The 26,499-nt window shown below is 37.2% G+C and overlaps 1 protein-coding gene across 2 annotated transcripts in view; it reads right to left on the bottom strand.

Annotated features, from left to right (window-relative positions):
• The window catches only part of LOC115221595 (chorion peroxidase-like), a 50,966-nt gene extending 30,877 nt beyond the window's left edge, over positions 1-20,089 (bottom strand). For both annotated transcript variants that reach the window (XM_029791796.2, XM_036510698.1), the window contains exons 1-7: positions 19,994-20,089; positions 12,015-12,061; positions 10,775-10,793; positions 8,394-8,545; positions 7,126-7,299; positions 4,544-4,562; positions 2,325-2,434 (exon numbers count right to left, since the gene is read on the bottom strand). In XM_029791796.2, the coding sequence (XP_029647656.2) occupies positions 2,325-2,434; positions 4,544-4,562; positions 7,126-7,299; positions 8,394-8,545; positions 10,775-10,793; positions 12,015-12,061; positions 19,994-19,998 (526 nt within the window). In that variant the 5' untranslated portion in view covers positions 19,999-20,089. The remainder of the gene's footprint in view (positions 1-2,324; positions 2,435-4,543; positions 4,563-7,125; positions 7,300-8,393; positions 8,546-10,774; positions 10,794-12,014; positions 12,062-19,993) is intronic.
• Between the last annotated feature and the right edge of the window lie 6,410 nt (positions 20,090-26,499).

Genomic DNA, 26,499 nt, shown 5'->3' on the forward strand with positions numbered 1-26,499 from the left:
TGTGTTTACCTCTCCATAACTTAGCGGTTCAGAAAAAGATACCGATAGAATAAGTACCAGGCCTTAAAAATATATTAGTGTCGATTCATTTGACTGAAAATTCTTCAAGGCGATGCCCCAGCATGGCCGCCGACTGAAACATATAAAAGTTAAAAGACAAACGATAGGCAGAGGAATGGTTATGTGACCAAGATGTTCGCTTCGCAACAATGTGGTTTAAGAGTTAGATCCATTGCTCAGCATCTTAGGCATATATATATATTAAGCGATTATCTCCCTTACACCGGAAGAAATCACTTATTACTTCCCCTTATCTGGAACTCTTCTCCACACTTCTCAACGTAAACATAACGATGTAAGAAATTTGAAAAGCTGAACGCGAAACCGGTCATTTCTTCAAAAACTATGTCAGTGTATGAAAAAAATTTATAACATTCTTCAGACATAATGACTTAAATATATATTTTTTAACCTTTTAAAACAAGCCTTCTGTAGTTTTTTCACTTTTTACTATTTTCTCTATATATATATATATACTTTATAATAGGGTTCAGCAAAGATTTGCTTTACCACATACCGAAGTTTAGAAATAGCAGCCAAAGAACCTTAGCTATTTCCTCTACTTTAAAAAGAGAACCAGGAAAAAAACAAATTACTCGAAAGCAATCCACAAAGGCAGAGTGGAAAAATAACGAAAATCAATCGATATTAGATTACCCATGTACGCGTTTCGGAATTAGATCGGTATAAAGAATGTGTAATTTATACTTTACCCGAACATTTTTGTGAAGTCCCATGCTGATGAAGAAAATGTTCGGGTAAAGTATAAATTACACATTCTTTATACCGATCTAATTCCGAAACGCGTACATGGGTAATCTAATATCGATTGATTTTCGTTATTTTTCCCTTCTGCCTTCGTGGGTTGTTTTCGAGTAATTGGTTTTTTCCTGGAGTCTCTTTTTAAAGTAGAGGAAATAGCTAAGGTTTTTGGGCTGCTATTTCTAAACTTCGGTATGTGGTAAAGCAAATCTTTGCTGAACCCTATTATAAAGTATTACTTAAGTTTACCGAGAAATGGTCCTTTTTCATGCCGAATTCTACTTGGTGAAATTATTGATTACTAGTTAATAATTAATTTTACCCTTTGTTATTATTGGTATTATATATATATATATATATATATATATATATATATATATATATATATATATACGTATATACATATAGGTGCGTATATTTATACGTATATGTTTATACGTATACATTTATAAATACATACACATATATATGGTGCTCCAACATGGCCACAGTCAGATGACTGAAACAAGTAAAAGAATAAAAGAATAAGTTATTGCATGTATACACAATATATACACATATATGTGTAGGTATGTATGTGAATAGGTACATATGCATTTGTTTGCATGTCTTTGCTTTTCATCCTTTCGGGGTCGATAAATTAAGTACCTATTTCTTTACTACCCACAAAGGGCTAAACACAGAGAGGACAAACAAGGACAGACACACGGATTAAGTCGATTATATCGATCCCAGTGTGTAACTGGTACTTATTTAATCGACCCCGAAAGGATGAAAGGCAAAGTCAACCTCGGCGGAATTTGAACCCAGAACGTAACGGCAGACGAAATACGGCTACGCATTTCGCCCGGCGTGCTAACGTTTCTGCCAGCTCGCCGCCTTAATTAAGTACGATAAATTAAGTACCAGTTGCGTACTGGGGGTCGATCTAATCGACTGGCCCTCGCCCCAAATATTTCGGGCCTTGTGCCTAGAGCAGAAACGAATATCCGAATAACTCATTCATAATTAATTTCCGATAAGCAAAAGTAATCGTTAGAAAAATTTTCGGGACATCCGCCATTTAGTATTTTCGAAGAAGCCTTAGTAGATTTTAAATTAAGCAAGTATATAAAATAAAGAATGGTTATGTGTATGCCTGACATTTTGGATGTATTATTTAAGAGGAATGATAGTTGTGTCCAAAACGCTGGCGATTCCTTGTGATTGATATCTCTGTTGGGTAAATTTAACTAGGAAAGGGCTCTTGCACAATCAGCCATTGCTTGTAATCAAAACCAAATTACTGATTCAATGACAGGTCAGCATTTTGATACCCACTAAGTAATCTAAACTAAGAAAAGAGTTCGAGTTAAGTTCCTTTACGCTGTCGTTAGTAACTACTAGAAATAGTTGTTCTTGCCCCTAATATCCCATGGTGGTGGTAGTGGTGGTGCCCGTCGTAGTCGTCGTCGTAGTAACTCGTCGTCGCAACGGTCTTGTTTGGTAATAAATTTACTTACCCATTAAGCATTTGATATCGTTAGAAAGCGTAGGTTTGTGGTAAGTCATGCAAGTTACGGAACATGGTGCGGGAAAAGAATTTGCGGCATCTACTGCAATTCCAAGACAGCTGAAAATAGAAATAAGTGAAAATATATATACATATATATATATATATATATATATATATATATAGAGAGAGAGAGAGAGAGAGAGGAGAGAGAGAGAGAGAGAGAGAGAGAGAGAGAGAGAGAGAGAGAGAGAGAGATAGATAGATAGATAGATAGATAGATGTGTGTGTGTATGTGTGGTGTTCGTATGTGTGTGTATATGTGTAGGCATATATATATATATATATATGTATATGTGTGTATGTGTGTGTGTGTGTAACTCAAGGCTTGCTGGAAAGCAATTGAAAAATAGGTACTCCCGACTCGAACCAAAATTGGCTTAAACGCTTCTCTATGCAATTAGACATTGATACGAAACTCTAAGAATTCATGTCAATAATGCAATTCATGTGCGTTAAATTTGTCTGAGAGAGGCGAGCCAATACATGCAAAGACAACATTAACCAAGCCAGGTGAGTCCATATGAGACGGAGAATAAAGGTCTCAAATCGCTTAAATAAAACAACTTAATGACAGCGAGAGGTTCCATTTCAGGGAGACGCTCTTAGAGATCGAAAATATACTGACCCTTCCATGAAAAGAAAAGGGAAGAAAGAAACCAGGGCAGTGGGAAAATAAATCCTGAAGTCCTAAAACCTTCTACAAGTTTGTGAAGAATTTGCTTTGGTGCGCTACAAGGTAGTTTGAAGAAGACGGCTCACTAACCACAGAGCTCAGGAAGATAAGAAAAATACTAAATAAAACAATTACAAAGTGCTTTCACACCTCCACCGAGAAATATGCAAATAAGTAATCCTTGTGAGTTCTTCAAACTAGAACTCATCGATGGGCCCAGATGGATTTCCGGCTCTTCTTTTTTAAAAAAAAATGCAGGAAAAATTTCTGTATATCATTAAGGCGGCGAGCTGGCAGAATCGTTAGCACGCCGGGCGAAATTCTAGCGGTATTTCGTCTGCCGTTACGTTCTGAGTTCAAATTCCGCCGAGGTCGACTTTGCATTTCATCCTTTCGGGGTCGATTAAATAAGTACCAGTTACGCACTGGGGTCGATACAATCGACTTAATCCCTTTGTCTGTCCTTGTTTGTCCCCTCTGTGTTTAGCCCCTTGTGGACAATAAAGAAATAAGAATCGTTAGCACGCCGGGCGAAATGCTTAGCGGTATTTCGTCTGCGTTACGTTGTGAGTTCAAATTCCGCCGAGGTCGACTTTGCCTTTCATCCTTTCGCGGTCGATAAATTAAGTACAGTTACGCACTGGGGTCGATATAATCGACTTAATACCTATGTCTGTCCTTGTTTGTCCCCTCTGTGTTTAGCCCCTTGTGGGCAATAAAGAAATAGGTATTTCGTCTGTCTTCCCGTTCTGAGTTCAAATGCTGCCGGGGTCGACTTTGCCTTTCATCCTTTCGCGGTCGATAAATTAAGTACAGTTACGCACTGGGGTCGATATAATCGACTTAATACTTATGTCTGTCCTTGTTTGTCCTCTCTGTGTTTAGCCCCTTGTGGGCAATAAAGAAATAGGTATTTCGTCTGTCTTCCCGTTCTGAGTTCAAATGCTGCCGGGGTCGACTTTGCCTTTCATCCTTTCGGGCTCTATAAATTAAGTACCAGTCATGTAATGGGGTCGATGTAATCGATTTTATCCCTTCCACCAAATTTGAACCCTTGGTGCTTCCAGTGGAAAGGATATTTCTGTATATCATTGTAATTTATTCTCGGTTGTCTGTATAATTGAAGTTATTACTTTCATCACTACAGAGTGGCATATGAGTTCGCCGTGAAGGCTATACGGAGTAGCAGGCAACCACACCTTCACCGTTCCTATAGCTATCGTGTAACGATATTCTCCAGCATAAAATTATTATTATTATAAGTATCTTCTTTACAATTCTTTATTGTGGATAATGTGTCAACATACAAGAAATGCGCTCGATATGTTTATACCCGCAACTTTGTTTCACAATAACCATTTTATAATCGAGTATCAATAACATTAAGTGTGATCCCCTAATACAATCATAGTTTATAAGTATGTGTGTGTATATGAGTAAAAATGTGTGTGTGTGTGTGTGTGAAATTTAAGAAATTTTAGATAAATATTTACCTGTCAGAGCAACAAGTGTCTGAAAAATGAAAGAAATTCAACAATTAAATTTAATAACGAAATTTTTATTTTATTTATTTTAAGGACTTGAAACCTCTATATTTTAGAATGTAGTATTGTTGCTAGTGGGTGAGGTTTGGTGGCAGCGGTGTTGTTGCTTTTGCTGTTGAGCGAAGCGGTCTTCGTCCCAGTAGTGGGAGAAGTCCGAAACGTGGTCCTTTGCTATTCGTAAGACCCGCAGAAGAGAAAGCAGGTCAACCCCCGAGGCCGAGAGCATCTACGGATGGATGAATGCGCATCCAGGCTCAGCGGTTGCGTAGGAAGTCGGGGACAAGAAACAGGAAGAAACAGTGAGAGAAAGTTGGAGCGAAAGAGTATAACAGGGGTCGCCACCACCACCCCTGCCGGAGCCTCGTGAAGCTTTAGTTAAAAAATTCCCTCTTATATATATATATTATTTTAGTTGTTTATTTTAGTAGTTTTGACCGCATTGGTCCCTCTTAGCGTGTGATATCTACGAATAGTAGTACCCTCAATATAATATATATATATATATATATATATAATAATAAGGGTAAATAATTTCTATAATGGTTTTAAAAAAAAGACCACAATTATTTACTGGTAGAATTCGGTATGTAAATATAGCCGATTACCGGCAGGAACTTCTGTAAAGTTCAGTATATATATTGTATATAAGAAAAAGGGACAGGCAACAGGTTGCTTGACCGCATACCGAAAAAAGTAGAAATAGCAGTCAAAAATGCTTATTTCTAATTTCCACAAATGGGGCTCCAGGCACGACAAACCCTGTAATTCACATATGCAAAACAGAAGGAATAGATATTTTAAAAACCATTATAGAAATTATTTACCCTTATTATTATATTACTAATTGGATTTTTCACTCCCTTACGACAACCCAATAGTTCCTACTCCTATGGAACTATTTTTGTAGTGCGCATGGCAAAATTTTGGAGGGAAGATTTATGAATTCAAACGTCTATGTAGGTTTAGCCTTTGCTCGCTTTCTTCAAATATTTTGATGTCGCATGGTCAGAAGGTTTGAGGTACGTAGCATTTGATAAATCTATGATAAATCTATTTCAATGGAAAGCTGTGCTGAAGAAGGATGTGAAATATATATGCAATATATATGAAATATATATCAAAAGTATATATGAAATATATATTCAATATGTTTATAATCCAGAAACATGATGTTCACAGATAACCACCAGACTTCGTTTTCGAATTATATATATATATATATATATATATATATATAGTTGTAATCCAAGAGTTGAGGAATGGAGTAGATAAAATCTGGGTTACATATGTTTCATAGCGAACCTGTGGTAAGTATCCAAGCGAGGTGTATACCAGAGGCTACTCTTCAGGCCAAGAGTATCTTGATTAAATGGAGTTTACATTGCCATAAGGAGTCCCACGCTAACACACGAGGGATTCGATCAGAATTTGACTGGCATTTTGGTCGAATCCTCCGTGAGTTTACAAGAGCTTCCTAACGACAAGGCAAACTTGGTCTGAAGAGTAGCTTGTTGTATATTCCTTAACTCTTGGATTATTATTTGCATTCTTGACAAACCTGACTGTCTACCGTGGAATATAAAATAATAATTCTTTTCAGCTTATCGTACTTCGAAACGAAAAATTCCTCAACCTTCCACCTCAGTAAAACACTATTGTTTCTATCAGTCTTTTTTTTTTCTTTTTCTACGGATTGTTTGAAGATCACTTTCTTCCTACACCTCGATCCTTGGATCTTACATTTATATATATAATTTTATGTATATTTTATAATTTATTGAATGATAAGGAGAAAAATGTATTGAGTTAAATTAATATTTTTAAATATAGTTTGCAGCAAGTAATTAACTAAAAAAGTAATTGCCTAGGAATTTTTCGAACATACCCACTGCTGGTATCTTTTATGAACTGTACGGAAAGGTGAAAATCTAAGATAAAAAACAAGATATTAGCTGAATGGATGCAATAAATATTTGAGTTGTCTGACTGACACAAGGTCGATAAATGGTTGAGACCGAGCACAGAGCGGTGGAAGAACAGGTAGACTATCGTACAAATTACATTACAGTTTTTAGTTATGTCGCTTTCACTTCTAAGTTTTAATCGCATCAATGGCGATTTTTGTCTTTCATTTTTCCGACATCGATAAAATAATTCCAAGTAAATATCTGTTTGAGAAATACTCGATCTTACCCTTAAAATCCCCAAACTGACGCTACTCCAATAAATGATAACAGTAAAATAATAAAGAAGAGCCGAATTGAATCGACTGTAAGTATATATCTGGTATAAGTATTTTATCAATCTCTTCGAAACAAACCCAGGCAAAGTCAACTCAAAATGACTTGAGCACAAAACGTAGAATAATAGGAAAATATATATACTGATAGGGAACTTAGTCTGATATTCGTTCACTCATACCCCGGCTAGATTTCAGTTATTTAACATAGAGGAACGCAACACAATAATTTTCAAATCGCTGCCAAACCCTCAGCTGTCCAAACTGAAGAATGATGTAGTGTACAACTTACCTTGTGTAGTTTTGGTGGAAAACATATCATGCATCAGAAACAAACCAAAATTGGCCCCCAAGTGAGTAAGTGCACTTTCAGTGACAGCGCTGCCACAACTGAACAAGGCTTGACTCAGAACTCGAGGTTTAGGAAGATCGTAACCGAAATAACTCTTGTAAGGAAGAGGAGTTCCTAAAAAAAAAAAGATATAGAGTAAAATATATTAAGACATATAAAAACATCAGCTACAAATTTGTGACTCCAGTACTTATTTTATCTGTCCCGGAAGGATGGAAAGCAAAAGGTTAAACTAGACCACTATCGATTTCAACGGGGTGTTCTCCGTCCGGGTTGCGGATCCGTGGAACAAGCTGCCAGACGAGATGGTGAAGATGCCGACGACCGCTTTGTTCAAAGCCTCCCTGGACCTCAAGTGGCCTGAACTCTTTACATGAACACCACCCTGTACTCAACTCCATGTCCCCCTACATGGCCTTGCTATTTGCTTTTGAGCCAAATTAACTAACTAACTAACTATTCAACTCTTGCCAACTAAACAATCTACTCGTTGGATTGGCGTGTAAGTTGCTGAGTATTCCATAGACAAATATACTTTAAACGTATAATCACCAGGCAGAATCAGCGAAAGACAGTTTTATAAGGTTGATATTTTTCAAATTACCGATGCAATCCATCAGAGCATTCCAAGCATATTCTGTTTGTTCAGTCATACTAACAAGGTTTGGATCAACTCAAGGTTATGATAAATGTTGCTTGCCCAAGATGTTCTGCAATAGAATTGAACGCGGAGCCATGTGATCGGTCATGCCAAATTAGATGTAATTTAATTGATCCGACTACCCAAATATGGGACAGGTACTTTTTTCATTGACCCAGGTGGTAGACCCTTTTCAAGTATTCAACCACTGGGGCCATTGTGCCTCCATAATCTGGAATAGACACATTAACGCGTTTGTCCCCCCACCACCACCATCGCTTGACAACCGATGCTGGTGTGTTTACGTCCCCGTCACTTAGCGGTTCGGCAAAAAACGACCGATAGAATAAGTACTGGGCTTACAAAGAATAAGTCCCGGAGTCGATTTTCTCGACTAAAGGTGGTGCTCCAGCATGGCCGCAGTCAAATGACTGAAACAAGTAAAAGAGTAAAAGAGTAAACACAAGTGAATTCTTATGTGTATCTGCAAAGAGCAAACACATTTAATTAGAAAAAGTACAATAGATCAATAGACGATTAAATTTTTTTCTGAAACTACTATACATACGTGGCGCCAAAGGAGTCAAGAATCGACCATAAGGTGTGTTGCTTTTGCCATAACTGTTGTGGGGGTTGTCGAAGTTATTACAAGAGCCATCGATGGTACGCTTTGACATTGTATCAAAACCACAGGTAATGGTTGTTTGTGAACAGGAAGTGCTGAAACGAAACGAAATCGGAACTTGTATATATATATATATATATATATTGTATAAAAGGGGCTTAGTAAAATAAATTACTTTGCCACATACTGAACTCATTAGAAATAGCAGCCAAAAAAAAAAAAAAAAAGATTTTTTAGCCATTCCTAATACTTAAAGAAAATTTCTCTCAGATAGTGTTTACTCAATTTTTTTTTTTTTTTTTTTGGCTGCTATTTCTAATGAGTTCAGTATGTGGTAAAGTAATTTATTTTACTAAGCCCCTTTTATACAATGTAATATTTTGAATTCGCCTTAAATGGTCCCTTTACATACTGAATACTTGGTGAAATTGATTAATAACTAATTAATTTTACCCTCAATTGTTGAAATTATAATTCATTTCTCTCTGTTTAATGCTTCGGTTTTCACCGATAAAATATGGTGTTTACTAGTCTGACCCACGTGGGTGGAAGGGGGAGAGCAGGAATTCTTCGCTTGTATATTTTGAATTTGGTGGCACTGTTAGTCTGAACGGATCTTCTGAGGTGAAAAGTCGCCAAAAGGGTATGCTCCTACTTTCAGTGTTTCCAAATCCGAATTAAGAAATTTTGGGCTGACGAAAGAAATGTCGAATTGTATTTGGCTGATCTAGAAACGTACGTTCTCAAATAATCTTTGCACTTGTGATTTTTAATGTTTTTACCCCCATACCTTCGTGGGTTATTTTGAGTAAACACTATCTGAGAGAAATTTTCTTTAAGTATTAGGAATGGCTAAAAAATCTTTTTTTTTTTTTTTTTTTTGGCTGCTATTTCTAATGAGTTCAGTATGTGGCAAAGTAATTTATTTTATTTTACTAAGCCCCTTTTATACAATGTAATATTTTGAATTCGCCTTAAATGGTCCCTTTACATACTGAATACTTGGTGAAATTGATTAATAACTAATTAATTTTACCCTCAATTGTTGAAATTATATATATATATATATATATACGTGTGCGTGTGCTTGTGTGTGTGTGTTTGTATGTGCTTGTGTGTGTGCACGCACGCGTATGTGTAAGTAGGTGCATATGTATGTGAAGACAGACAGACAGACAGACAGACAGACAGACAGACAGATAGATAGATAGATAGATAGATAGATAGATAGATAGATAGATAGATAGATAGATAGATAGATAGATAGATAGATAGATAGGTAGATAGATAGATAGATAGATAGATAGATAGATAGATAGATAGATAGACAGACAGACAGACAGATAGATAGATAGATAGATAGATAGATAGATAGATAGATAGATAGATAGATAGATAGATAGATAGATCAGTGGTTTTTAACCGAGTGGTATCATCCTTCGAGAGCGTTTGGAGATCAGAATAGGCTAAATTGTCAAGAGGTATTTAGGCTTTTAAAGATGTGAGGAATTTTGATAGAAATAAAATAATTAACGCAGGTACAATACATATATTTTAGATACATTTCTCAAAGATATCTTTACTACAATTAAGATATGAATTGTGTTATCAGTGAGAAAAAGCATGACTAAAATTGTGCCATGATCCGGTATAATTTCGTTAAGTAAGTTCCCGATTTCTTTCGTAATTTCTAAAAAAATTATTATTCAAAAACGAAATTGACACAGATCGCCGTGAACGGTATCTTACACTAATATTCCACTTGTCACATTATTTCTTTTCCTTTTAATCAATACTAGCAGCATAGCCCGGCGTTGCCCGGGTATGTAAGAGCCCCTAATAGGCAGCGACTAATCCCAATCTAGTCCTTTCCTTCTAGGGAACGAAGGCGCATGTGTAGGTTGCAATGTCTTCTCTTCACTCGAATACTTCTGTGTATACGATGTTCCTAGCTGTCACTTTGGGCGAAAACATGAAAACATCATTGCGCCTCCTAACGCGTGAACAGCCCACGTACACCCCAGAAAATGTGTTGCATATAAAAAGCTTAGATTCTCGACCCCATGTCGAATTTATCGATTTTTTCAGAACTGGGGGAACTTTTCAAAATTTTCGTTGCATTAGTTTCTAATTATGACATTGGGCTATGTGTGTGTCAAGTTTCATCAGAATCGGTTGAAAGCCGTGGTCAGGGTGAGGGTACAACCTGACACACACACAGACACACAGACAGACAAACTGCCGTTTAAATAGAGAGAGATATGATATACTTTATGAAAAGCAATAGTGTATTAATGTAGAAAATATTAAATCTGTCAGCTTACCTGTAAATGACTTGAAAAACTGTAGAGAGAGAAAAGAAAATTTAGTGAGACTTGTTGTCAATAAAATCACATTTTTAAAGAGGAGAAAGACAGCGGGATAGAGGGAGATTGAAAACAATAAAGGAGCGTATGAAAGTGGCGGTTAGAAAGAAGTTTAAAAATGGAGATAGAGAAGGAGAAGAGAAACTTAGGGCAAAGAGAAGAGTGAAAGCGTAGAAAACGTTTAGAGAGCTGAAAACAGTTAAGAAGTGATGAGAAATACAAGTGTAGAGGCGGTGCGAGAAAGGGAAAGATAGATAGATATGTTTCTTTATTAGCCACACAGGGCTGCACACAGATAGAACAAATTACAAGGTAGAGCTTTTCTTTTGGGGGTAAAAAAAGGGAGTGGTGGTTTTCGATCAAAAGGGATCGTAAAATGAAAGAAAGAGGACTAAAAAAAAGGGAGGGGTTAATAAAAAAAAAAAAAAGATAGATAAATAGATAGACAGACAGACAGAAAGACAGACGGATGGACGAACGGACGGACGGACAGACAGACCGACGGACAGACAGACAGAGGGACAGACAGACAGACGGACGGACAGACGGACGGACGGACAGACAGACGGGCAGGCAGACAAGCAGACAGGCAGACCGACAGACAGACAGACATACAGATAGATAGATAGTTAGGTAGGTAGGTAGGTAGGTAGATAGATAGATAGATAGATAGATAGATAGATAGATAGATAGATAGATAGATAGGTAGATAGATAGATAGATAGATAGATAGATAGATAGATAGATAGATAGATAGATAGATAGATAGATAGATAGGTAGGTAGATAGATAGATAGATAGATAGATAGATAGATAGATAGATAGATAGATAGATAGATAGATAGATAGATAGGTAGGTAGGTAAGATAGATAGATAGATAGATAGATAGATAGATAGATAGATAGATAGATAGATAGATAGATAGATAGATAGATAGATAGATAGATAGATAGAGACAGTCAGAAAGACAGACGGGTAGATGGCTAGAGAGAGAAAGAAAGAAAGAAGGAAAGAAAGAAAAACAAATAAAGGAGCAGCTGATCACAAAGAGAGAGAAAGACACAGACTGACATAGGGGCAGACGATCAGAGATAAATAGATAGATAGATAGATAGATAGATAGATAGATAGATAGATAGATAGATAGATAGATAGATAGATAGATAGATAGATAGATAGATAGATAGATAGACTTACATTCTCCTGAAGCCAATAGTAACAAGTGAACGATAAATAGTTCTGGTCTGCAAAAGAAAAGCAATAACATATTAGGGAGAGTTTACGAAAAAACAAAAGACGAAGACAGGTGGTGTACAAAACAAACAGATGTATTAGTATAACGCTCAGGAATTTAAAAAAGTCTTTACGCTTCGAGCCTACGCTCTTCTTCAGAAAGGGATACAGAAAAAACAAAGAGAGGAACAAGGAGAAAAAAAATGTGTGTAGTGGCTAACGATCTATCATGGCGCTGACTCCACATAATATAATAACATATTATATACCTCTGTGTGACTAAAGGTAATGATAATAGTTTCAAATTTTGGCACAAGGCCAACAAGTTCGAGGAAAGGATAAATCAATCAAATCACCCCTAGTGTTCATCTCGTACTTATTTCATCGACCTCGAAAGGATGAAAGGCGAAGTCGAACTCAACAGAATTTGGACTCAGAACGTTAAGACAGGTGAAATGTCAATAAATATTTAACCCGGAGTGCTAACGATTCTGCTAGCTCGCCGCCTTAAACAAAAAATAATAATCCTTTCTACTATAGAAAGGATTAAAGGTAAAGTACTGAAGTACCAGGCAGTGGCTCTCATAGCTTCTGATCTTAACTGATTGGAAGTGTTAGCATGTATATTGTTTTGCCTTGGTATAAAAGATGGGCTACAGCAAATATTCTGTTCAATACCACAGATTTGCTAGTCAGTTGTTTGACCTTAACCAGTTGAGCATGTCCTTTAGTGGCTGATGATATGTGCATATCTCTGATCACTAGCAGAAGTAGGAGGAAGCATCATAGCCATGTGATGAAAAGAATTCTTTGGGGTTTGGAAAATTCACTTCAGGAAACATGGGTGTTTCATTCATCATTCTTAAACAAACTTTATTCAGGGACCTTTTGAGCGGGATGGGCTATTTGACCTGAAGAAGATTCTAACTGGGCTCCCACCTGCAAGGTCATGCGCTGCTTATCTTGATATGAGATCACCATGTCGCACATACGGTTGTGATGCATGTACCTTGTATACCCTTATCAGACGGGTAGTCATGATGGACATATTGGGCTTCGTATATTTATGCCTCAGTGTCACTTTGATGGCATGCACTGCTCTCTCACTCAATAATAATAACAATAATAATAATAATAATAATAATAATAATAATAATAATAATAATAATAATAATAATAATAACAACAACAATAATGATAGTAATAATGATGATGATGATAAAAATAATAACAATAGCAGCAACAACAACAACAACAACAATAATGATAATTATAATAATAATATAATAATAATAATAATAATAATAATAATAATAATAATAATAATAATAAATGCCCTGATGCAGTACCAGACAGTGGCTTTAATGGCTCCTGATCTTAACTGATTGGAAGTGTTATCAAGTACATTGTTTTGTCTTGGTATAAAAGTTGGGCTACAGCAAATATTCTGCTCAATACCACAGATTTGCTTGTCAGTTGTTTGACCTTAACCAGTTGAGCATGTCCCTTGGTGGCTGACAATACGTGCATCTCTGATCACGAGCAGAAGTAGTGGGGGAGCATCATAGCCGTGTGTTGAAAGGAATTCTTAGAGGTTTGGATAATTCACCTTTGGTGGTTCGTTCAACATCCTTAAACAATCCTTATTCAGGGACCTTTTGAGCGGGATGGGCTACTCGATCAAAGAAAATTCTAACTGGGCCCCACCTGCAAGGTCATGCGCTGTTTATCTTGATATGAGATCAATAATAATAATAATAATAATAGTAAGCCTTTCTACTATAGGCACAAGGCCTGCATTTTATAGGGACGGAGGATAGTCGATTACATCGACCCCTAGTGTGTAACTGGTACTTAATTTACCGACCCAGAAAGGATGAAAGGTAAAGTCGACCTCGGCAATAGCTTTTTAGTTAGCCACAGGGCTAGTGATAAGAAGAACATCACAAAGACGGACAACAATTTGTGTGGGTATTTACATAAAGGATGGGGAGAAAGAAAATGGGAAAAAACTGTGAAATGCAATATAATTATACATAGTTCACAAAAGTATGTGAAGACATAAAAGAGGCAGAAATTCGAACTACGGTCAGTCAAGGAACCCCGCAGATCCAGTATTATGCTGGCCACCAAATGTAAGAGCCCTTCGCCTCCTCTCCAATCTACAGGCGCATATTTAGATTAGGGTCGTTAATTTTCGCCATTTTTTTTTGGCCACTCACCCATCTTTATTCAAATTCCCTAAGCGATAGCATTTCCCTATCCACCCTCGCTTTCCTTTCCTAGTGGAACTTTAAAAAGTCGATGAGAGCTTTTGCTTCCTTTGATGATGCTGTTGCAGTTGTCGGGGTTACAGGCTCTGCTTCCATATGTATGTATGTATATATGCATGTATGTATGCATGTATGTATGTATGTATGTATGTATGTATGTATGTATGTATGTATGCATGTATGTATGTATGTATGCATGCATGTATGTATGCATGTATATATGTATGTATGTATGTATGCATGTATGTATGTATGTATGTATGTATGCATGTATATATGTATGTATATATATATATGCATGTATGTATGTATGTATGTATGTATGCATGTATGTATGTATGTATGTATATATCCATGTATGTATGTATACATGTACGTATGTATGTATTATGTATATATGTATGTATATATGCATGTACGTATGTATGTATATGTATGTATGTATGTATGTATGTATATATATATGTATGTACGTATGTATGTATGTATGTATGTATGTATGTATGTATGTATGTATGTATGTATGTATGTATGTATGTATGTATATATCCATGTATGTATGCATGTACGTATGTATGTATGTATGTATGTATATATGTATGTATATATGCATGTACGTATGTATGTATATATGCATGTATGTATGTATGTATGTATGTATATATGTATGTATGTATGTATGTATGTATGTATGTATGTATGTATGTATGTATGTATGTATCCTACGAGCTTCTTTTACTTTCTGTCAACCAAACCCGAAGCAATAATAGAAGATATTTGTCAAAAGTGTCACGTAGTAGGACTGAACCCGAAGCCATGTGGTTGGGAAGAAATTTTCTTACCACACAGACGCGCCTACGCCTATAATGATAGTAAGAAGAAGAAGAAGAAGAAGAAGAAGAAGAAGAAGAAGAAGAAGAAGAAGAAGAAGAAGAAGAAGAAGAAAGAAGAAAGAAGAAGAAGAATTCCTCTTAATTTCAGCACAAGGCCAGTAATTTCAAGGGGAATGGGACAAGTCGATTACATCGAGCCCAGTACCTCACTGTTACTTTATTTTATGAGAGCCTAAAAGATGAAAGGCAAAAGCAGAATTTGAATTGAGAATGTAGAATCTTGGTTAATTACTGCAACGCATTACTGTGGAGAGACGTGAACTTAGAACTCACAGAGATGTAACTGAACACCGGAAACTATTTTATCCGGTATTTTATAGTTTACACCTATTTCTTTATTACCCACAAGGGGCTAAACACAGAGAGGACAAACAAGGACAGACAAACGGATTAAGTGGATTATATCGACCCCAGTGCGTAACTGGTACTAAATTTATCGACTCCGAAAGGATGAAAGGCAAAGTCGACCTCAGCGGAATTTGAACTCAGAACGTAGCGGCAGACGAAATACCTATTTCTTTACTACCTACAAGGGGCTAACCACAGAAGGGACAAACAAGGGCAGACATTGGTATTAAGTCGATTACATCGACCCAGTGCGTAACTGGTACTTATTTAATCGACCCCGAAAGGATGAAAGGCAAAGTCGACCTCGGCGGAATTTGAACTCAGAACGTAACGGCAGACAAAATACCGCAAAGCATTTCGCCCGGTGTGCTAACGATTCTGCCAGCTCGCCGTCTTTTTATAGTTTATACCATTAGCATTTGTAACAGGAGTTTCTGAACTGAAGTCCACAAATGAAATACTGGGGGTGTGTGATTTCTATTTTAGTTTTAAAGGCTGTAATTTTATACAACTATTCAGTTAAAATTAGCTTTCATTTAAAGTGCAGACTAGAGGAAACGTGTTTGTCGTTAGTTAGTAAAATTAGTTTATTGAGAAAAGAGATTTTTTTAGAATCCTAGACACGTGGGAATATTCGTTTACATATAAAGGACTGCTGTTAGCAAAAATGAAAAACTCTGTTTTGTAACAATAAAGATTTTACGAATAAAGAGGTTATTATTTTCCGTAAATAAAGTTGTTGGTTATATAAACACGGTGAATGGCATGTATTTCATTGCCTTTGGAACAATGAAAAACAAACATGACTGTGGGTAGATGATTTATGATTTTGTTTTAAAGGCTGTGGTTTTATACAGCTATTCAGTTAAAATTAGCTTTCATTTAAAGTGCAGAATAGAGAAAACGAGTTTGCTGTTAGTTAATAAAATTAATGGCTGGACGATTTCAATACAGAAAGGAGTCTCACAACTTGAAAATGTAAAAATGTAAAAAAGACTTAGAAAGGTTGTGGGGGAAGGGTCTTCAAGCACTTCTTCCATAGGATCTAATCACAAGTGTGTGTGTGTGCGTGCGTGTGTGTGTGTGTGTACATGCGGCTGTGTGGTAAGTAGCTTGTTTACCAACCACATGGTTTCGGGTTCAGTCACACTGCGTAGTACCTTAGGCAAGTGTCTTCTACTATGGCCTCGACCCGACCAAAGCCTTGTGAGTGGATTTGGTGGACGGAAACCTAAAGAAACCCGTCGTACATATGTGTGTGTTTGTGCATCTGCGTTTGTCCCCCCCCCCATCATCGCTTGACAACCGATGTTGGTGTGTTTACGTCCCCGTAACTTAGTGGTTCGACAAAAGAGCCCGATAGAATAAGTACTAGGCTTACAAAGAATAAGTCCTGGGGTCGATTTGTTCGAATAAAGGCGGTGCTCCTGCGTGGCCGCGGTCAAATGATTAACACAAATGAAAGAATAAAAGAATATATATACTGAGTGTTCGGATAAACTTGATAATCATTGTCTCCTTTTTTTCAGAAACAGCTAGATGCATTGGCGAACAGTCAATGTTGTAGTTAAGAAAAAGGCCGGCTTTACCCTTCATCCTTAAGGGATCAATAAAAATAAGTACCAGTTAAGAACTGGAGTCGATGTAATAGACTGTCCCCTCACATAAAATTTCAGGCCTTGTACCTATAGTAGAAAGGATTGGCGGAAGGCGGCGAGCTGGCAGAAACGTTAGCATGCCGGGTGAAATGCTTAGCAGTATTTCGTCTGCCGTTACGTTCTGAGTTCAAATTCCGCCGAGGTCGACTTTGCCTTTCATCCTTTCGGGGTCGGTTAAATAAGTACCAGTTACGCACTGGGGTCGATATAATCGACTTAATCCGTTTGTCTGTCCTTGTTTGACCCCTCTCTGTGTAGCCCCTTGTGGGCAATAAAGAAATAAGAAGGGATTGGCGGCAAGATGGCAGAATCGTTAGCGCGCTGGACGAAATTCTTAGCGGTATTTCGCCTATCGCTACGTTCTGAGTTCAAATTCCGCCGAGGTCGACTTTGCCTTTCATCCTTTCGGGGTCGATAGTACCTCCAAAATTGCTGCCCTTGTGGAAAAATTTGAAACCATTATTATAATTATTAAGGCGGCTAGCTGGTAGAATTGTGAGCACGCTTGGCAAAATGCTTATCAGCATTTCATCAGTCTTTACGTTCTTCAAAGACAGACATTTGAAGAGGTGTACGAAAATGTTGAAAATTTTATGCTGACCAACAGAAAATTGTTGGCTCTGCATTTATAAAGCAATGAGTGCTGTTTTCGTTCTGCTTTACTCAATCAGAAATCGAGATATATTACGGATATGCATATAGACACACAAGTATACAAATATAAACATATGCGGGCGCACATGCATGTCAGTGCGTGTGTGTGTGTGTGTAATTGCGCGTGTGTATTCGTCATTGAGGAGAGCAAACCTGATCAAAAGACCATGTCCAAAGATTCAGCAATACTCTAGGCGAAGCCCTGAGTTCCTTAATCTTCATGTGTCTATGAAGTTTCGAAGAGACAAAACATTAGAGCTAGAAACGTTGCACACACCAAAATAGACAGATAGATAGATAGTTAGATAGATAGATAGATAGATAGATAGAGAGAGAGAGAGAGAGAGAGAGAGAGAGAGATTTATATATATATATATATATATATATGCGTGTGTGTATATATATATACAGTTGCGGCCAAAATGTTCAGAACGGTATTGTTTTCGTCAGAAAAGTAGGTATAAGTTTTTATCAAAGTTGTTTTATATTCTATAATTTTCACAGACAATAAATACGATATTATTTGTTATTGTCTGATATCTTGGTGTAATTTGAGAGGAAAATACAAAAATTATGGATGATTTAGTGATTTACTGCAAAACCCATGGCGGCCAAAAGGATCAGAACGGTTGCTTTTACTCCGTGTTTTAGTATATTTAACTGGCGAACTCTAATGTTTTGAATTTTTTTACGTGACGGTTCGTTTACTAAACATTAGTAAGAATATCTGCAGTGTACTTTGTTAATATAATGCCACTTACTCCGTTACCAATTCGTCAGCATATTATTAAGCTTCGAAAGAAGGATAATTTAAGTATTGGGTCTATTGCAAAGATTGTTAACAAGTCAAAAAGTGTTGTTCACGGTATTCTTAAGGTCTAAAATGATTGTGGTTCGTGTGAAGCAAGAAAGTCTACAGGTAGGCCAAGAAAAACGACCAAGAGAGATCGTGCTATGGTAAAGTTGGTTAAAAAGGACAGATTTAAAACTGCTGCTGCTGTTTCTCAGGAAATGAGCATTGTATTGAAGAAAACTTTATCCCGAAAAACTGTGTCTCGTCGTTTAGTTGAACATGACCTACAAGCAAGAGCACCTGCAGTGAAGCCACTGATCAGCTCCAAAAATAAAAAGTGTCGTCTTACCTTTGCAACCGAACATGTGTTGTGGTCTCAAGAAAAATGGCAAACGGTGCTTTTCAGTGATGAATCTAAGTTTATGTTATTTGGCTCAGATGAGAAAAGGTACGTTCGTAGAAAAGTAGGTGAAAAATTGTCACCTAAATGCCTTAAAACTAGTGTTAAATTCGGTGGAGGAAGTGTCATGGTTTGGGGGATGATATCTGGAGATGGTATGGGCCCTTTGTTGCGATTACATAGAAAGGTAAATGCAGGAGTTTATAAACAACTTGTAAAAGATCATGTCTTGCCTGTGCTGAGAAATTCAACTAAGCGACCACCCATATTCACGCAGGACAATGCCCCATGTCACAAGGCTAAGGCAGTCATGAACTTCCTAAAGGCTGAAAAGGTTATTGTTATGGATTGGCCTGCTCAAAGCCCAGATCTCAATCCTATTGAAAATGTGTGGAATATTCTAGGAGAACGTTCGAAAGCCAGAAATCCTAAAACAACCGAGCAATTATGGAAAGCCCTTCAGGAAGAATGGAATAAGATCACCCAGCAAGAAATTGAAAATTTAATTTCCTCATGCAGTCGAAGATGTCAAAGTGTGATTGAAGCTAAAGGACTTCACACTAAATATTAAATAATTCCAGTATTCTCTGTCATTTTTGATTATTTTGTTATTTTTTCAACCGTTCTGATCATTTTGGCCGCCATGGGTTTTGTAGTAAATCACTAAATCATCCATAACTTTTATATTATCCTCTCAAATTACACTAAAATCTCAGACAATAACAAATAATATTGTATTTATTGTCTGTGAAAATTATAGAATATAAAACAACTTTGATAAAAACTTATACCTACTTTTCTGACGAAAACAATACCGTTCTGAACATTTTGGCCGCAATTGTATATTCACCTACGAAATCATGATTTGAAGTAAAGCAAAGTAGTCGTTTGTATATAAGTACAAAATGTTACGTAAGTACTTACCTCATTTTGTTTTTCGAGAGTGGAAGGAAAACAATCTATCTCAGAAAAAATAAATCTGATATTTAACTCAATTTATGTAACGTGCTTATATATATATAACTGTGTGTGTATGCATATATACGGGAAAGAAAATATATAGATATGAAAAAATGTTTGTATATTCAAATACAAACACATAAATACATTCACATATAAATGTGTATATACATATATATATATCAATTTGGGCGTTACCCAGGAGTATATTATCTATGTGTGCATATATATAAATCAATCAATTCGCACACATTCATATATACACATATAATTATTCACACACTCGCTCACGCCAATTTGGTGGGAAATTTTCACTTACTACCGGTCACGTTTTTCAGTCGGTGTAGATTCTTTAAATATCATGAGAAGTAAACATTATTTATTTGTAACCATATCGACAGACACGTGCACGTATGTAGGTCCATATGTATACAGACTATCTTCAGAGCCATACCTGGATACATATGGGTATATCACTTTGATATATACGCACATACAAGCATACACATGTATTTGATCATACATGCATACAAAATGTTGTGCATACACGTACGCATCATACACATAGCTGAACAGGTGACTGATACCGTTGTCTTAGATATGTCTCTGTGTCACTCAATCAAAAATCTATCAACGCAAAATCCTAAAATTGTTTACTCCCATACCACTACACAATTAAAGAACTCAGGAAAAAGTCGTCAACTTCAGACAAACACAACAGTGACCACGAGCCTTATGAAATAGTATAAAGTACAGGGTGTCCATAAAGTCTCTTTACAATTTAAAAAAATTATTACAAAGGCAGTTGATGAGATATTTTAACCAGATTTGTTTTATTTTAATAATTGTTTATTAAAGTTTTTATTGATATTAAATTTTTGTGTTTCAGATACTCTGTTGATGGAAGGGATCCCTATAAAATGAGGATGAAGCATTCCTCAAGCGAGTTTGTTTTAGTGACGAGGCGACTTTTCATGTTTCAGGAAAATTAATCAGACACAATGTGAGAATCTGGGGATCAGAACACCCCCACATGACTAGGGAGCTTCAACAGGATAGTCCAAAAGTGAATGTGTGGTGTGGAATCATGTGCAATCGAATAATTGGTCCATTTTTCTTCAACGAGGCAACAATTACTGCAGATGTTTACCTCGACCTTCTGACCGAATATGTGGCACCACAACTGATTGATTTACAACCAGCCATCATTTTCCAGCAAGATGATGCACCATCACATTGGGGACGGCATGTTCGTCAGTTCCTCAATCAAACATTTCCTGACCGATGGATTTGAAAGGTCGGGCCATTTCCATGGCCATCGCGTTTGCCAGATATCACTCCCTTGGACTTCTTTTTATGGTGTTATGTAAAAGATATCGGGTATCAAACAAAGATACAGGACATTGCTGACTTGGAGCAAAGGATTCGTAATGCCATTGCCACCGTTGATGAGGCTATCCTACAGCGAACATGGCAAGACATCGAGGACCGTCTTGATGTGCGTCATGCAACTAATGGTGCCCATATTGAGGTCTATTAAATAACAGTTTTTAAAAAAACTTTAATAAACAATTATTACAATAAAACAAATCTGGTTAAGATATCTTGTCAACTGCCTTTGTAATAAAATTTTTAAATTGTAAAGAGACTTTATGGACACCCTGTGGTTTAATTGGTAGAGCAGTGCACAACCTGGTTTACCTTGTGTTGAGGTTCGGTATTCATTCATTGCCAGTTCGGTCATTTATTTTTCCTGAGTTTGATAAAATAAACTATCATTTTTCTACTGCCTCTCTATCTCTCAGACATACACACATACACACACACACTTTCAAGCCGTCTTACTCTTTCTTTCCTTAATAGCGGGACCCGTGAATGTTTCACGGAATTAATGATAAACTTATTGGGTTATTTCTGTAACTTGATCCAAAAAACCTGAAATCGCAGACTGTGTTGTGTTTGTATCAAAATATAATCACTCATCTACTATTTATTGAAGAGTGAAAGAAACTGGAATACGATGATTACTTATTTATACACAATTTTATAGATTTAACACGCAGCACTCATAACATAAATATTCACTCTTATTTTTCTATTTATCCTATAAACAAAATAAACAACCCGTACATATGATACAACCTTTGATTTGCCACGTAAATAAGTGTGTATATTTCACGGAATTGCACTTATGCACATGCATTAAGTGATAGGTGATATTAAAAAACTTGTTCCAATTTAAAAGAAATAAACTTTTCACTATTCAAAAACTACCTCCACCACCACCAGCACATTCATTTCTCTCTCCCTCTTCTCTTTCTCTATCTATCTATCTATCTATATCTATCTATCTATCTATCTATCGCTCTGTCTGCTTTTCTTTAACTTCACCATCAGAACATCACCCCTCTGCTAAAATTATATTTTTAAATCACTTCCTCTCTAACGCTACTTTCAACTAACTTTTTTACCACGTAATAAATATTACGTCTCTCTACCATACGTCATAGATGCTTCTCTTTTCCTCTTTTTCTTTCTTCTGCTTTCTCTCTCTCTCTCTCTCTCTCTCTTTCTTTCTCCTTTCTGTCTTATACTTCGTCTTATCCTCTTTTTCTCTCTCCTTTTCCTTTCTCATCATTTTCCCTTCGACTATTCACGTGAAATCTTTACAATTACATTCCCTCTACCTCATGACATGGATGCTTCTCTCCCTCTTTTTCTCTCTCCCTCTTTTTCTCTCTCCCTCTTTTCTTCTCTCCTTTCCTTTTTCCCTCCTTTTCTCTAAATACGTGACGGCCTTACCGACGGGCTAAGTAACGTAATGACGAGCAGAATTATTATTGCAGCCTTACTCCTTGTGCTCTCTCTTTCTCTCTGCCTTTTTCTCCCCCTCTCTCTCTCTCGCTCCTCTCATTATCTCTCTTTCTCTCTCTCCCTCCCTTTCGTTCGCTCTCTTTCTTTCTCTCCCTCCCTTCCTCTTCTTCTTCTTCTCCTCATTTTTTCCTTCATCTTTTTCTTCTTTCACACAAAAAATATGGCAAATATATCATTGCTTCCCCAATCGATTAAGAGAGCAAATTGGTTGAGTTTTTTTATCGTCAACTAAAAGCGTTTTGCGATACTTCACACGATTTTCTGCACTAAGAGTGCAAATCTCACTGAAATCAACTTTGCCTTTCATCCATTCGAGATCGATAAATATAAAAGAAATGCAATAGTGCGACAACAATGTCATCATTCTGGGTTTGTTCTCTCTTACTCTTTTACTCTTTTACTTGTTTCAGTCATTTGACTGTGGCCATGCTGGAGCACCGCCTTTAGTCGAGCAAATCGACCCCAGGACTTATTGTATCGGTCGCTTTTGCCGAACCGCTAAGTTACGGGAATCCTGGAATCGAAATGCTTAGCAGTATTTCGTCCGCCGTTACGTTCTGAGTTCAAATTCCGCCGAGGTCGACTTTGCCTTTCATCCTTTCGGAGTCGACAAATTAAGTACCAGTGTCGATATAATCGATTTAATCCGTTTGTCTGTCCTTGTTTGTCCCCTCTGTGTTTAGCCTTTTGTGGGCAATAAAGAAATAAGGAGCTTGCTTCCCAGTCACATGGTTCCGGGTTCAGTCCCACGCGGCACCTTGGGCAAATGTCTTCTACTTTAGCCTCGGACCGACCAAAGCCTTGTGAGACGGAAACTGAAAGAAGCCCGTCGAATATATGTGTGTGGGAGTGTGCGTGTGTGTGCTTGTGTTTTTCCCCTCACCATCGCTTGACAACCGATACTGTTATGTTTACGTCCCCGTAAATTAGCGGTTCGGCAAAAGCGACCGATAGAATAAGTACTAGGCTTACAAAGAATAAGTCCTAGGGTTAATTTGTTCGATTAAAGGTGTTGTTCCAGCATGGCCGCAGTCAAATGACTGAAACAAGGAAAAGAATAAAAGAATACATACATACATACATACATACATACATACATACATACATACATACATACATGATGGCTGCCCCCTCGTTATCGAGTATGGTCATTGCACGAAGCTTAACTGTTATTGGTGCTGTGATCGAACGTGACTTTTTAGCACAGCTAAAGATCTACAATATCTTGTACAGAATTGGCAACTAAAACCTTTACTGGTAATAGCCGGCTGTAGTTGTAACTGGGCTTCATGTACCTTTGCATGTCGTTTAAGTCCTCCTGCCGAATTACACTCTCTTCCACATGCCCGACAGATATGATTAGTATGGTGTGTAACACCACCACCAGTGGCCAGGTTGTCACTCATCTGTCTCGTTTTATGACTACGAAGATGACTCATGAGTCCAGCTTTACTGAGGCAGGGTCTTGCACAGACATTGCATGTCAGAATCAAAGGAAGACCCTTCCCTTCTGGAAGTGTAACAGCGATGCCCTTCCTGATATCCCTCCTTACTTTCTCATGTGCAACTCGAGATTTCTCAAACGTGGCTGTCCCCTCATGCACAATCCTTCTCCACCTGTTACGATCAATAGCTATGCCTTCCTATGTGTCAGGAGAGATGCAAGCATCTTTTAAGGAAGCCTTCAGCAAGTCCTTATACCTCTTTTTTGGTTTATGTGGAGGTCGTTCTCCTTTAGCTAACTATCCACAAAAGAGTTGTTTTGGCATCCTTGAATCCTTCATTCTGACCAGCTGACCACTTCATCTGAGCCTTTGCTTTAACACAAGAGCTTCTATACTTTCACACCGAGAGCCTTCGAGTATTTCAAGATCACTGATGCGGTCCTTCCACTTAATGCCATAGATCCGTCTGAGGCACATCTGATGGAAACGTTCCAGTTGTTTAAGGTGGTATCGATATGTGACCCACGTCTCGCAGGCATAGAGAAGAGAAGGGAGTACACATGCCTTGTACACCTTTATCTTTGTCTCCAGAGACGCTTTTCTAGCCTTCCGAAAGCAACACTTGCAACACATACATACATACATACATACATACATACATACATACATACATACATACATACATACATACATACACACATACACACACACATACATACATGCATACATACATACATACATACATAATACATACATACATACATACATACATACATACATACATACATACATACATGGTGGCTGCTCCCTCGTTATCGAGTATGGCCATTGCACGAAGCTTAATCAATGTTGTTATCGTGCAATGCCTGTGCAAGAAGATTTTTTTTTAAGTGGGGAAAGGCTGTGCACTGAGTCAATCCCGCTCACTAAGCAACGGCAGCCATAATCCGAAAAGAAGAACAAGTCAACATCATTGGTAACCACTGAGCCGCAGGTTTTATATCGGAGTTATCCCAGTTACCTGAGTTACCTTCTCCTAGAAGGATGCCCTAACAAAGGCTAGGAGTCCTTCACTCCCAATGGTTTAACTGTGCGATCGGGTATTCAGTCCGATTATTTCTATGTCCCCGCGCATGATACAGCCTTAAGACATTTATTGGATGGCCGTTGACTCTCAAGAGTTCCTCCGCCCTTTCACGGGTTTTGTTTTTCATCCCGCAGGGTGTCCAATAAACACCCTCCTCACCAAGCAAGCTTGGTGGGGTTGCCGGTTTAGTCGCCGACGACCCGACCATGCAACAGGTTGTACTGGGTTACATATTACCAGTAGCACTCAAAAGTGATCTGACACTAACATACATACATACATACATACATACATACATACATACATACATACATACATATGCATGTTTATATATCATTGTGTAAAAACCAGTATAACTGGAAAACAACCATGAGAATGCCGATGAACGACTAGTTTTGGATTAACTTTAATTTTTTTTTATTTGTTAAAACACAACAAAATGAAAAAGATATCGATGAATTTTCAAGTGCTCACGTCATCAAACATTGAATGACATAGTTAAGAGAAAGTTTAAAGAAGAGCATTGCAGAATCAAGAAGTCAAATGGACAAAGAGAAGAGTTAAGAGAGATGTTATTAAACAGTGATTTGCAACTTAAGGGAGACTGCATATTCTAAGGTTATGTCGTCATATTACGTATGAACAGTGTTGAAAGAAATTAGATATGAACGAAGATTTACAATAAAGAAGTCCTTAACCCTTTAGTGTTTAAACCGGCCATATCTGGCCCAGATATTCTACATGTTTTATATTCAAACTGGCGATATCTAGCCTCTCACACCTAACCTGCATTGACATTCTAAAAATAAACAATCACATCATTGAATTGTCAAAGCTATAAGATAATGCATGATTAATTCAAAACAATTTGAGTGAAAAAGTATTACATTTAACAGAGTAATCTGAACACTAAAGGGTTAATAGTCCTTAATTTTAAAAGCTAAACGATAAAAAGGGTCAAAGGTTCAATTGAACAAAAGATTTCTGTCACTAGTAAAAATGCGTTTTGGTTGATAGGAAGAGCTGGGCTAGTCTGACGAAAGCACATTCTGTCAATTTTTCAA

The sequence above is a fragment of the Octopus sinensis genome, linkage group LG18 (genome assembly GCF_006345805.1).
Source record: "Octopus sinensis linkage group LG18, ASM634580v1, whole genome shotgun sequence".
Lineage (NCBI taxonomy): Eukaryota > Metazoa > Mollusca > Cephalopoda > Octopoda > Octopodidae > Octopus > Octopus sinensis.